We start from the raw sequence: 13258 nt of genomic DNA on the forward strand, positions 1-13258 counted from the left end.
GGGTTTATATATTCTAAGTGGGGTATTGCAAGAGGCCAATGAAGGAAATAAGAAGTGAAAGAGCATCCAAAAGATGGGTAGCTGGGCAATTAGACCAAAGTGCCCAAAATAGAGACCTAAGTTCAAAGCACTTTGATGTTTCTAAGGTTCATAAGTTCTCACATGCCATTGAGCACTCCATGCTAACCCTCACTTGTTGAACACAAAGTAATAAGTGAGAATTAGTTGGGTATATATGGAGCTCACACATGAATGCAAAAATAGGTGGTTGGATGAGCATTTTGTAATTGGGGCCCTATTCATATTCATGTGAAGAAAGAATTTAAGATAAGTGCCATAATTTGAGTATGTCATCCCTCTCTTGCAACAACAAAAGGGGTGGAGTATAGGTCGAGGGATGGCTCCATAAGTGGTCTGCATTGGTGGACACATTTTGCTCTTGAGACCACAAATGATTAAGGTTCACTTCTAAGGGGCTAGTCAAACTTGTTTGCCCCAAGTTTAGGGTCATGAGCTAAGGCTTGAATTAGTTTGGTATTGAAACAAGATTCAAGTCTACATGCTTTAAGACATTGACTTGGCATTGCCAAAAATCAAACTTGTAACGATGAGAGTTGCTCAGGTATTGTCACTTTTGCCACATGTTGGAAAATTGGTTCTCTTGGTCATTTAGAGCCATGCCACATGCATACTTGGTCTACTTTTAGAGAGTACAACAAGCAAAGCAAATTGCATGTGCTAACTTTAAAACCCTCTTACTTACCATAAAAGGGAATTTCTTTACTTACAAGACATTAGACATAGTCTAATTATTATGTTTGTGTGTGACACAACCCTTAATGCTCAAGCTTATATGTTAGAGCAGCCTTTTTGGACCATGGCCTCTGGTCACTTTGAGTGGGAAACCATCAAAATTCCCACCCATCCAAGTGGGGTGATCTATTACCACCCATACTCTAGAGTCTAGGTAGATCCTAGTGGGAACATATTCATAGCTTCTCAATGTATGCACTCGTCACGCCAGGGCCAATGGGGGTGATGGCACATGTGACACGGGTTTCATTGCGATCGTACATCCTTGCTCAAAATAAGGCTTTTATATAAAACATAAAAAATAATAATTATTCAACGACTAGATGGTCTTGTTTGATTGGATGCTGCACGTTGCACGTCTTCCATGGCGAATGAGAGGTAAGCCTCTTTGCCCTGAGTTAGCATGGGCTCTTTTGGACGGTTTTAAGGCTGATTACACACCAAATGATGGACGCCCACTTTGCAAGTATTAACCAATCAAAATACTTCTGTACGTCTTCCATGGACGAATGAGAGGTAAGCCTCTTTGCCCTGAGTTAGCATAGGCTCTTTCGGACGGTTTTAAGGCTGGTTACACACCAAATGACGGACGCCCACTTTGCAAGTATTAACCAATCAAATAACTTCTTTAGAGGTTGGGTGTCTACAGTCCTTTACACTTTCGAGAGGACATGACCGGTTGTTTACCTGTTAAACAGGTGAACTCCCTGCCCACTTTTGGATAGGGAGTCTCCCTTGCCCAGTTTGTAAAGTGATGGACAAAAGTGCACTTTTTATATTTGCAACCAATCAAAAAATTTATAAATATAAGAATTTTTACTTTTTTATAAAATGTATCCATTTGGTGTGTAAAGGCTTTGTACCCATGTCTGTGCCCAATTTCAAAAATTACACGCCCACACTCTGGGTAAGGGTTGGGTGTCCCCGCCATTTGGTGTGTAACCATCCTAAGTGAAGGGTGAGAAAACCCCACTCCCCATGTTTGCACTAGGTGCGACTGAGCAACGTTGGGGGGAGTGGGGTCTCAATACCCCAAGGGCCCTGCTCCCCTGGCGCGACCTGCCTCTTTGCACCCATTGCACAAATCGACACGCGCCGGTGACAGAAGTCAGTATGCCTAAACATGACCCTCTTCTTCCCTTCTTTTAGCCTACCCAGCCCCCAACTCACTTAAAAGCTTTTAGTCCCGTGTCCTTTCATCGGTATCGACTCTTCTGCTCTCTCAAACCCTAAAAGTAAAGCCAGAACCATACCCTGTTCACCTTCTCCCTCGCCGTCTTTTTTTTCTCGTGTTCTCCCTCAGATCCTTTGAGCTCTTCCTCTCACAGATTGCTTGCTTTTGAATGTCCGGCATGCTAGGCTCCGAAGTCCCCTACGGCGGCCAATCTGATGATGGAGGCCGTGGTAGCCACGGTGGGGGCGGCGACAATGGTGGCGGACGAGGCTACGGCTCGTATGGTGGCAGCGGTGGCAGCGGTGGCAGAGGTAAAGCAGTTGGAAGCAGGATTTGAGCATTTATTCCTGTTTGATTGCCCTAGGTTTCGATGGTTCTGGATCTGACTTTGCAGGAGGTTACGGTGGCGGTGGGGGGAGTGGTGCGGGTCCTGGCGGTGGAGGGGGTGGGTTTGGTCGTGACAGCAGGCGACCTGGTGGGGGCCGTGGTGGAGGCAGCGGGGGTGGCAGCGGCCAGCGTGACGGGGATTGGGTTTGTCCAAACAGCAGGTCATCTTCGAACCTGTTTTGAATACTTTCTTTTGTTTTTATGCTTTCTAGGTATTTTTGTTTTGATATAGCTCTGCTACATTCTCTTGTATATCTGCCTTATGTTTTTTGCAACTTACGCCTGTAGCTGTGGCAATGTAAACTTTGCCCGAAGAACAGAATGTAACAAGTGTGGTGCAGCGAAGCCTCCTGGATCAGCACCTGTGTCTGGCCCCAATAGTGGGTATGGCAGTGGTGGAAATCGCAGTAGTGGCCGCTCTTATGGAGGTGGAGATGGTTATAATCCCCAAGGTGGTGGTGGAATAAGACAGGGGTCCAACTATGGCAATCAAGGTGGCAGCGGAGATGGCTACAGTGGTGGAGGAAATAGGCAAGCACACAATTATGGCAACCAAGGTGGGGGTGGAGATGGTTACAGTGGAGGCTACAGACAAGGCATCCCTGGTCAAGTTGGGGATAGCTACAATTCTCAAAGTGGCAGCAGTGGGTATAGACAGGGAAGCAACTATGGGAGTCAAGGTGGGCCTGGTGGTTACAGTGCTCCAAATGATCATAACCAGCCCGTTGGAGGTGCGGGCTATGGTTACAATAGTGGTGGTGGTGGTCAATTTCAAGGGAATACACAGGGTTCTGGCAATACATATGGGCCAGGGGGAGGGTACGCTAACCAAGCACATGGAGATAATAGGGGTGGTAGAGGTGGGTCTGGAGGTTTTGACAGCCATGGTCCTGACAGAGGGTCCAATTATCCCGACTCACGGAGAGATTATGGAAGGGATGAAGCAAAGTCGAGTGGCCAGTATGGTGGTTCAGAAGGTGTCAAGGTCAAGCAATGTGATGCCAGTTGTGGAGATTCTTGTGACAACTCCAGGATCTATATTTCTAATCTCCCGTTAGATGTTACAATTGATGAGCTGAGAGAGCTCTTTGGAGGAATTGGCCAAGTAAGACATCTGCACCCAATCTCTGGGGGTGTGTGTGTGTGTATGTGTGTGTGTGTGTTGGTTCTGAAGGGCTTTTAAGGTGTTGTTATTGTCTTGTGAATGAGGGCCCTGCCCTGTAACATAGGCTGAATGCCAATCTGCATGCATTGCCCTTTGCTTTTCAATTCACAACAATACTCCTCTAAGATCCATCAAGTGTCTATCCGTTCTGTATTTGCTACTGCACACCTATTAGCTATATGACCTTGCAGCAGAAAAACTGCTTTGGCCTGTGCATGTGTGTGCATAGGCCTATTTCTACATTATATGTGGCTGTAGACTTGAGGCCTTTCTCTGATCAAGCCCCTTCTGTTTGACCTTCAAAGTTTTGTTTAAGCTTTCAATGGTTAATGTTATCAGCAAGGCTTAAAAGGTGCCCTTGTGAATGTAAATTCTCCTTGAGTTTGGATAACAGGGTTTTTCCACTGTGTGCAGAGTTAGATGATTTTTCTTTTTAGATTTTGAAAGCTTTATTATACGAATGACCTCTACTCATGACGTCGCAGATTTTTGTAGCCTGCTGTGGATAAGGCTGAATCAGGTTGGTAGAAACTGCAAACTTTAAATTTGTGCATTGATGAAACAATGCCATTACTTAGGTTGGGGGATGTGTGCGCCCCCTTAAGTTCTTATTTCTTCATTGACTTTGAAGAGAGCTTTTCTTTACCTCACATTAACACACTAGTGCATGTGTACCCGGTTCAGCCAGATTTGTTTCACTTGCAGGAGTCTGGCATTTTCTCTTTGCTTGCCTGTGTGCGTGCCCCCAATGGCGATGATGCTACGGTTTGTACTCAGATGTGCAAATTTCATCACTTGTAGGTGAGTGCCAATGGTAGGCTTCAGTCAGATTTACCCCAATTTGCTTTGCATTCACAGAAACTGCATGGAAGTGGTAGCTCCATGTCATCTTTTAACTTGGTCAGCTTTTTGTGAATCACGTACATAGCAGGCCATCTTCTAGCTGCTATATTTTATGTTACCCGTACCCCCTGCTTCAGTTAATGATGATTTAATTAAACACTTCACCATTAAACACACGCTATCTGACTTCTCCACCGATAGGTTTGGTTGCTAATTGAAGGAGTAAACTTTTAATGACACATTTGGTCACAGCATTTACTTCATGGCAATTGCTGAGGAATCAGGCTTCTGTATTGCTTGTAATACTTTTATGAACACAGGGAAGAGACATTTTGTTTGGTCAATCGATATCTGTCAGGAGATTTAGTTTTCTGACAGACTACCTGTGTGGGTTTTTCACCGAATTCTGCTGACGAGAAGCTTTTGAGTTTTTGGCTGTTTTGATGTTTCTGTTTAATATTGTTGTTTAGATGTTTCTCTCCAAAATCTTTTTGATTACAGATACACACAGAAGTAAGCCTTAGCTTTGAAACTGTAGAATTTGTACCTCTCACAATCATGTTTTGATAAGCATCACATAAATAAGCCTTAGCTTTGAAACTGTAGAATTTGTTCTTCTCACAATCCTGTTTTGATAAATGCTTATCCTGGCAGCCTTTGGATCTAGTGAGAGGCAATAGCAATGGTATGATTTGAAGAAAAGTATCTTTTCAGAATGATGAGTGCTAGCATTAATATCTTCAAAGCTTGACTCAAGGTTTGTTGGTCTCATCGTGCATGTCCACAGCTAGCATCTGCTGATGCCTTTGATTATATATGATTCTCAACAGTAAAAACAAAACTGTTTTTCAGTCTTTGCAGCTTCTAGAGCTGCTTTTTGATGTCTGTGCTGAAGAATTTGGGTTATATTTGTGTGTTATGTTGAGGTAGCAAAATGCTTTAAGTTTTCCTCTTTTTCTTATGAACCCTGTGCATGAAGCTTTACTGAATTTGGCTGCCCATTATCTATTGTAATTTGAAGGAATCTGACAATAGGCATGGATGATAGGTGGCAAAGATAAAGCAGAAACGTGGCTATAAAGATCAGTGGCCATGGAATATCAAAATCTATACAGATGAAGCTGGACAAAACAAAGGAGATGCAGTATTGTCTTATGAGGATCCCTCAGCTGCACATTCTGCTGGTGGCTTCTTTAATGGTATGCTCTGTAATAATAGTAAAATTATTTAGCTGACAGCAGTTGTCTATTCTGAGCCGTTAATATTTGGACTTTGACAGATTATGTCTTAAGGGGTCATCAAATCAAGGTTACAATGGCTGAAAAATCAGCTCCTCGGTCAGGTGGTGGTGGTTATGGTCAAGGGTACGATAATCTGTGTACACTTTTCCCCTGCTTTCCATAATCAGGTTGCAGGTTTTCCCTTAGTGTATGAGATGCATGAGTGTTGAGGTTACTGCTTTTTGCTGAACTTGAATAGTTAGGGTTCCGGTTCCTGCAACAGGGCAGCATAGAACAAAGATATTTGGAGGCTGAGTTCCACTAGCTGTAAACTTGAATTGAGCTTTCTGGTTTACATTGGCTCACTGATATTGCATCTTCTTTAAGAATATCCTTTTGAATTGCGCTATCACTTTTCTTGTCAGTTATCAAGCTGTTAGTTCCCTGGCAGTATACTGCATAAACTTATGTGCATTCATTTGATACCCCTGAAAGGCTGCCACCAAAAATACAGTATAGTTGGAGCTGTAGAGCAATGGTGTGGCTGTTATTCTGGATCTGTGAGGCTATACTAAGGTTTGTGCATCTGTGTGGCTATCTAGTAAAGGCCATCTGAGGCTTGACTTGAAAGAGATATATGGGTGTTGGACCTAGACAAGATCTCATGATTTTAAATTTGAAGTCTGGAGAGGGTCATATAGAGATAAAGCAGTTGTTGGTGTTTCATGTCACAAGACGAAATATCTATTTGTTGAAGATTGAGCATATCTTTTTTGGGGTGCATAGAGGCTTGTATAAAACTATATTAGAGCTCTTATCTTAGAAAGTGGCAGATCAGCGGTAGTTAATTCATTGCAGAAGGTAGACACCAAAGATCTCATTGAGCTGTAACTACGTACTGTCATGAGGTGGGATACCGTTATTTTGAATGAAGTATTGCCATAATAGCTAGTTGAGAACATGGAGCTCTGTACAAGTCTTTCTTGGACTACAATGAGCTGCAATTCTGTGGTGCCTTTTCTGAGTTAAAAGTCTCCCATATTTATTTTTATGCCAAATTTATCAACCATGAGAGTGACGTGTTTTGAGGTTTTTTTTGCAGTCATGGAGGAGATCGAGGTGGTGGATATGGTGGTGGTGGTGGTCCAGATCGGCGATTTGGTGGTGGTCATCGTTCAAGGCCATACTGATTACCCTTGCAGTGGTCTCATAGCTGCAGCATGTGCTCTATTGCATTGTTGAAAGGTAGGTTACTGTTAGACCTCTCAAGAAACAGATATATGATTACCTGTGAAATTGGTTAGACTGCTTGGGCAGTTGATTTTTTATTTTGATTCTGTAGATGGAATCTTCTGTGTTTGCTCAACTACAGGTGATCTGAGCTAAGTCACTTCCTTCTTTGCATTCTTTGCACAAATGCACTCCAGAGATTATCTTATTCTCACGTTCCGTTCAGCCATTCTAGATAGAGGTTAGCAATACTCCAGATCATCTGATATATGTTGTGAAGTTGCCCTCTTTCATCAAGATGTACAAGGAGAGTACTAGGAAAATGATGCTTGTGGTTTTGAGTCCACATCAACATAATGCCATACCATCATGGGGCCTTTCTTCTCAGAAGTCTCACTGTTTCAATTGTTGAAAATAAAGGCTTTTTGTTTGAAAAGAATAAGCCTTGTCTGCTAACTTTTTGTTGGTAACTGTCTGGTTGATAATGTGTGTTGGGGAATGTCAGAGCTGGGTGTTTGTTGATGGCAAAATGTATGGGTACCACCAGGCTATTGGGCTGAGTTTTTCAGTCTGTATTCTTAGAAGTCCAGTGGAAATGTAGTGTCTATTGGAGGTGGCATTTTTATTTGAGGTGAGAAAGTCACTGATAAGCTGCACATCTGCAAGATGTGGCTTTTTGGCAAATTCCTAATGCAAATCTTTCTTTTAACTTCTAATGTACGATTGCATACTTCTACACGCTCTTAACAATAATATGCCGATGTCTGTTTTTCACTTTTGTAATTGTGCACTTTTAAAACAATCATAAATCTGGGAATCCTAAGAGCTCCTGGCAGTAAGTACACCGTATTTCTTTTATACATGCTACAGCATCTAAGCATCTGTGGGTATAAACTTCCTAGTGTGTGTCTAGGAATTTTTTAACAATTGTGAAAGTTGTGGGATATACCAATATGCTCCAGATGCTGGGTTCATGCAAGATGATTTCTGTGGGTGTAAACTTCTAACGTGCGAAGGAGTCTAGAAACAATTTAGCAATCATGGAAGATCTTCAGATTGAGGCTTTGGGCATTTCATTTTTCTGACCATTTGTCTTGGTATTTTGCAAGGCAGGAGTGATGGTATGTTTAATAGGTTGATTGTAAGTGCTCAAATGCACCAAGGATGTCCAAAATGTGGTTTGTTCAGTGCTTATGCATCAAGCATTTCGCGTAAGGCTGTTGACTGTTCTGTCACTGTAGTTACTTGTTGGGACAACAATCCCCTTCAATCTACCCTGTGCTGAAAACCTTGCCTGTTGCAATGCTAGATCATATCATGTCTTCTTAGTTCAAATATTTTGTCAATCCCTTGTAAATATTCAAAGGATTGACCCTACAGGAATCTGAGTGATGCTGGGTTCAAGACCTTGTTTCTTGAGATGTATCATCACGTTTGGAATCAAATATTCTATCCCTCCCTGATAAATGCACCCCTATTCCTCTTCCCCTTGCTAAAAGAAAGGGGGGAAGAAAAATGACTTCCATATCACTCCTCCACATTCGTTATTTTTCTATGGTGCAAAACTCTCAACAATTTTAAGCAGCATAGACCCAGAGTAAGCATTTTTGATGTAGCACAAGCCTAGCATACAGATAATTGTACAGCTCGAATGTGCTCATTTGTATAAGTGACATGTCAAAAGGGCAATTTAATGTTTGTTGTTTTACTTTGCAGAAATACTGAGGTTATCCTTAAAAAGCAGTATCCTGCTAGAGCTCCCCACTGTTTTCTAACTTCAACACATTGAGGACTCTACAGAAGCTGGGTTATAGGTTCTTTGTTTTTTTGCTATTAAAATGACAATCATCATATAACGATTTGTTATGATAGTGATGGTGTGATTGTGTCATCTCTTCAAATATGACTTGCTTTGCAGCACTCACTGAGGCTACCTAGTTGTCAAGATTTTCTCTATTGATAGTGCAGCTGTTATTAATATCACTTGTGCCAAGGGTTTACACGTGTATTGTTGAGGTGGTGGGCATTGATAAATTCTCACATTGTTCTTGTATGCATGTTATTGACCTTAATTGTGCAGAAGTTGTGTATGGACTTCAGTGCTCACATGCTAAAGCTTCTAATGTGCCTTTCCTTGGTGGTATATCTTGGGGCCTGATGATACTCTGAGATGATCTCTTTTGATGCTTGATCATTTTGTTCATCTACTGTTGACATTCAATATACTAGCGTGACATTCAATATACTAGCTGGTTCAATCTGCTGCTAGGTTGCACATGGACCGGAGTAGGCTAGAACAAATTATTGTAATTGTGTGAACTCATGATACATTGAATGCTTGTGTCAATTAATGATATTTTTGAATGTTTGCCTTTTCGAGACCCTATTGTTTGGCTAAACTCATTGATTGTTGCAAATTGGTTTTGTTTGTCATTGCATCTCATGTTGATCTTGTTACTTAATGTTTTTGTTTCTGCTAATGATATTTCCATGTGATGTTTGGAACTGTGGTAAATTTAGGGGATTGTCTTTATTCTCTAAAGATGCTGCAAGTGCCTTTTTCATAGGATTCCAACTTTGAAAGGAAAGCTGCCATAAATGTGGAGAATTGAATGCTTTCATGATTCTATCATTGGAAATCGCTTGCAGCAATCATCCCAATCTTGGTGGGCTACTTTCCAATGATTTAACCGTTCATTGCAACTAAATGCACAAACCTAACATTTTGCTACATGGTGTTACACCACTTGACTAGGGAATTGTCTCATTGAATCCAACATCTGAATGCACAAACTTAACATTTTGTCAACTGTGCTCACAAGGCTCCATAAAGGAATTGCAATTTTGATGTCATAATTGCATAAATCTAGTACACTCCACAATGGATAGTGGAATGAAAATAAATGCATGTTACCTTCACATGAGAGAAGGATCTATTGAAGGGGTGTTTTCAACGTTAGCAAAGCCCACTTAAGTTACATGCAATAGCTCATAGTGAAAAGGAAGGAGCATGGACTACTCAATGTGGAGCATCTCGGGCACTAAAGGGAGGCAAGGCAAGGAAAACCAATAGTAGATGCACATGAGGGAAGCCATGAAGCAGCATTTCATTGATGGAGATAAAGAAATTGGGATCAACCAACGGTAGTATGAGCATGGATAACAAAAGAATGCTACATTTTTGTACCAGTGCCTGCTTGAGGCGGGCAGTTTAAGGCTTTCTTCAGAAACATATGGCCAGCAGAGATGAATTGATGGAATTCATAAAGAAGAAAATAATAGGGGATGCGTGTCATGTATGTGCTCTACTTCTTTTATGCTACACCATGGTTATAGTTTTCCTATTCTTTGAGGCTATGAATGTAATGTATGTGCTCTACTTGTTTTATGTTGCACCACATTTATAATTTTCTTAGTGAATGTGAAACTTCAATTAATGTCTTTCTAGGCTCGTAAGAAAGTTGGGGTGCAAGATCCTCATGATTTAACTATGCTTTCAAGTGAGTTTGGAGAATTTGAGGGAGAGGACTCTGCTAATGGTGTCCTTAAGGAACATAATAGTTTGGGGAGTGAGCTTGAGGAAGATGACTTTGACCATGATGTTGTGCCCCTTCCAAGATGGAAGTGTGGTGTGAGATGGCTATGCGCATTGAGTGCTATTGTGGTTGCCTTGTAATTTGAGTTCATGGTTGCAAATGTAGGCATGATGGTGGAGATATCATGTCCCACCTCACATGCAAGTTTTGAAGCACGTCACACTTTTTCTAATATATGATCATTTAATTATGATGTAAGTTGTAAATTTTGTTTAGAAGTTTGAATTTTGAACCTTAAAAATTTTGTGTTGAAGTTTTAAATTCTTATATTAAGGAACCTATATCATCAAGTAGTAGAAGCATATACAAGTGGAGTCCAAAAGGCTAGAGCTAGTTGTGAGATTGATTAACCTCTAATGGCTTTGTTGCTATGGTTAGTTGAGATGTCCACCCAATCCATCACGTTGTTTACACTATGGTTAGTATGTACCATGACAAAGGATGCCCTATGACACTTCTACATGGTTGATCCTATGTGGCCTTCTAGTTATGAAGGAGAAGATTGACCACACACCAAACAAAGTGTTAAAGAATTTCTTTAATACTGTTGGTATTGGAGCCCATTATTATTATTTGGTCATTCATCAAATGTTAGTGATTGTTATTTTGGAATGTTTTATAGGCCTAGTGATAATTAGATTGTGCTTTAAAAATTAATGGATTTGTAAATGTAGGGGCATTGCTCTTTGTTCAGGCCAACACCTTGGATGATGGTATTTGCAAGTTACCATTCTTACCATGTATTTTGTACTTCGATTTTTTCGGCGTTGTCTCCCTTATGAAGAAGAGAATAATATTCTTTCTTAGTATCAAATTTTTTCTAGGTTGATGGTTTATATGAGGTGTCTTGTCATCGCACTATGCCTTCAACCATTTTTCATGTGTAGAGCTCTTAAGGGCATGGGATGAATGAGCAGTTTAGAGGTCACTTGTAAATGAAGGTTTAAGGAATACATGTGCCTTTGAAATCCAATCCACATGTTATGGAGTAATTAGGAGGTTAGTGAAAGGGGCCCTTTTAAAGAAATGATGTGCGAAATAGGTAAGTATTTATATTATTTTCTTCCCTATTGATGATGGTATTTCTACTCCATTCCCTATGACTTCTCTGCATTGGCAACTAACCAAATTTTGGTTCACTCACATGGATGTTGTGGAGTTGAAGAATAGACCAATGGGTGGTGTAGAAGCTTCTTTATTACCAATGATGCTTACATCATTTAGGATAGTTATATGGCTTGTTGCTATGTTGTTTTCCATGGGGTGCTTTATGTATTTTGAGAACAAGAAACTTGCATAATTTCAGAATATAAAAAAGCATATGGATTTGATGTATTTTGAGAACAATATATTCCATCTTGTTTGTGTCTACATTGAATTTGTGGAAATGGTAGTTCATTTAGCTTGCTTGTTCCATTGCTCTGTAAGCTTTGCAAATGAGAATATTTGCCATATGGATTTGCTATGCCTACATTTATGACTTTATGGAGATGACATCGTCATTGGTTCGTTTTATCCATTGTGATACAAAATTCGATAACAATAAAATTTGCTTAATGGATGTTATTATTCAAAATTTATCTTGTTTGACAAGAATGTAATTTGATTTATGAATTTGGTGATGCTATTTGCACTAAATCTAGGAAATATGCTATCAATTTAAGAACAGTAAATGTTTGATGATGTGTAGCTACACTCAAATAATTTAACAATAGTAAAATTTGATTGCAATTAATTTTGATAATTGTGAAATTTGATGATGGCATCTCCATTTTGATCATTTGACAATTATAAAATTTGTTTATGGTCCCATTGACATTTGACAATAGTAAAGTTTGCATCTTGGTATCAATTTGGCCTATGTGTGTACTTTTGCAAGCAATGCTACTAGACTTGCATTTTAGCCTTTTTGGTGGGGTTAGTATAGGCTTCAAGGCTAATTGCAAATGCGATTTGGAGGGTTATTTTATGCAACCCAAGCTATTAGAGTTGCATTATATTCGCTTTGGTGGGATATTGGATTTGCAATTTGGATTTTCTAGTGGGTTACTAAAGGTGAATGGTTGCTTCAATCACATTATGGCCCCATTGGTGGGCCTTTGTAGGTAGCAAGAGTTTATTCCATGATGATTGTTGTTTGACATCTTTGGTTGATGCATGTTGCCTCCTCAACATCAAGGGTTTGGACCTTTGTACTTGTGTGATTCTGGAGAGTGGTGAGACAAGTGTGTAAATCGAAGGTTGATAATAAGATGCTTAATGTGATGCATTGTTAAAACTACGAAACACAATGTTGGGAAAAATAAGTTAGAACTGAATACCTTATGTTCACCAAAACAAGAGCAATAATGCATGCGTTCCAAAGAGGAATCTTGGAAGCCCATGGATCATTTCAAGAGACTAGGAAAAGGCATGTATATATAAGCCCCTAGATAATATTCAGTCACTACAGGAAAACATGTACGTTCAAGTCTACATGTAATTTTTGTTCAATAGAAAGAAGCATTTGCATACAAGCCCGTGGATAATATTTGGGTCATTAGAAAAAAGCCACGATAATCATGGTTTGAGAAGCATGCATATATGTGATATTTCCAATTGAGGTTGCACACATAAAACTTTGCTTCCAATCATTGTTTTGGTGCATGCAAAATTGTGATTGTTCCATAGTAAATCCACAATGCTCTTAGTCATACATTCACTATTATAAACAAGAGTGTAGTGACTATAGATGGAGCATCCTTTTTTGTGAGTAAAATAGCATATGTATAGCATGTAAAAGTCACCATTAGGTCCATCACAAGGGTCATTGTGCAAAAACAATGGTAAT

General features: G+C 40.1%; 1 protein-coding gene across 5 annotated transcripts; it reads left to right on the forward strand.

The window, feature by feature from the left end:
• The first annotated feature begins 1948 nt into the window (after positions 1-1948).
• On the forward strand, positions 1949-10204 carry TAF15B (TBP-associated factor 15B). Of its 5 annotated transcripts, none has more exons than XR_015691437.1 (7): positions 1949-2298; positions 2382-2535; positions 2663-3479; positions 5431-5581; positions 5662-5746; positions 6705-6847; positions 8549-10204. XR_015691437.1 is itself a non-coding variant. In XM_087682149.1 (6 exons), exons 1-6 carry the CDS (start codon positions 2157-2159, stop codon positions 6790-6792), a joined length of 1437 nt encoding a protein of 478 aa, XP_087538275.1. In that variant the 5' UTR covers positions 1950-2156; the 3' UTR covers positions 6793-7000. The 5 variants fall into 5 exon arrangements, 2 of the variants coding, with proteins under 2 accessions (XP_087538275.1, XP_087538297.1); XR_015691435.1 differs by lacking the exon at positions 8549-10204 and adding an exon at positions 6945-7000 and having other exon boundaries at positions 1950-2298; XR_015691436.1 differs by lacking the exon at positions 8549-10204 and adding an exon at positions 6975-7000 and having other exon boundaries at positions 1950-2298.
• Positions 10205-13258: the final 3054 nt, after the last annotated feature.

The sequence above is a fragment of the Lygodium microphyllum genome, chromosome 1 (genome assembly GCF_053477565.2).
Source record: "Lygodium microphyllum isolate KBCC chromosome 1, Lygodium_microphyllum_v1.1.10, whole genome shotgun sequence".
NCBI lineage: Eukaryota > Viridiplantae > Streptophyta > Polypodiopsida > Schizaeales > Lygodiaceae > Lygodium > Lygodium microphyllum.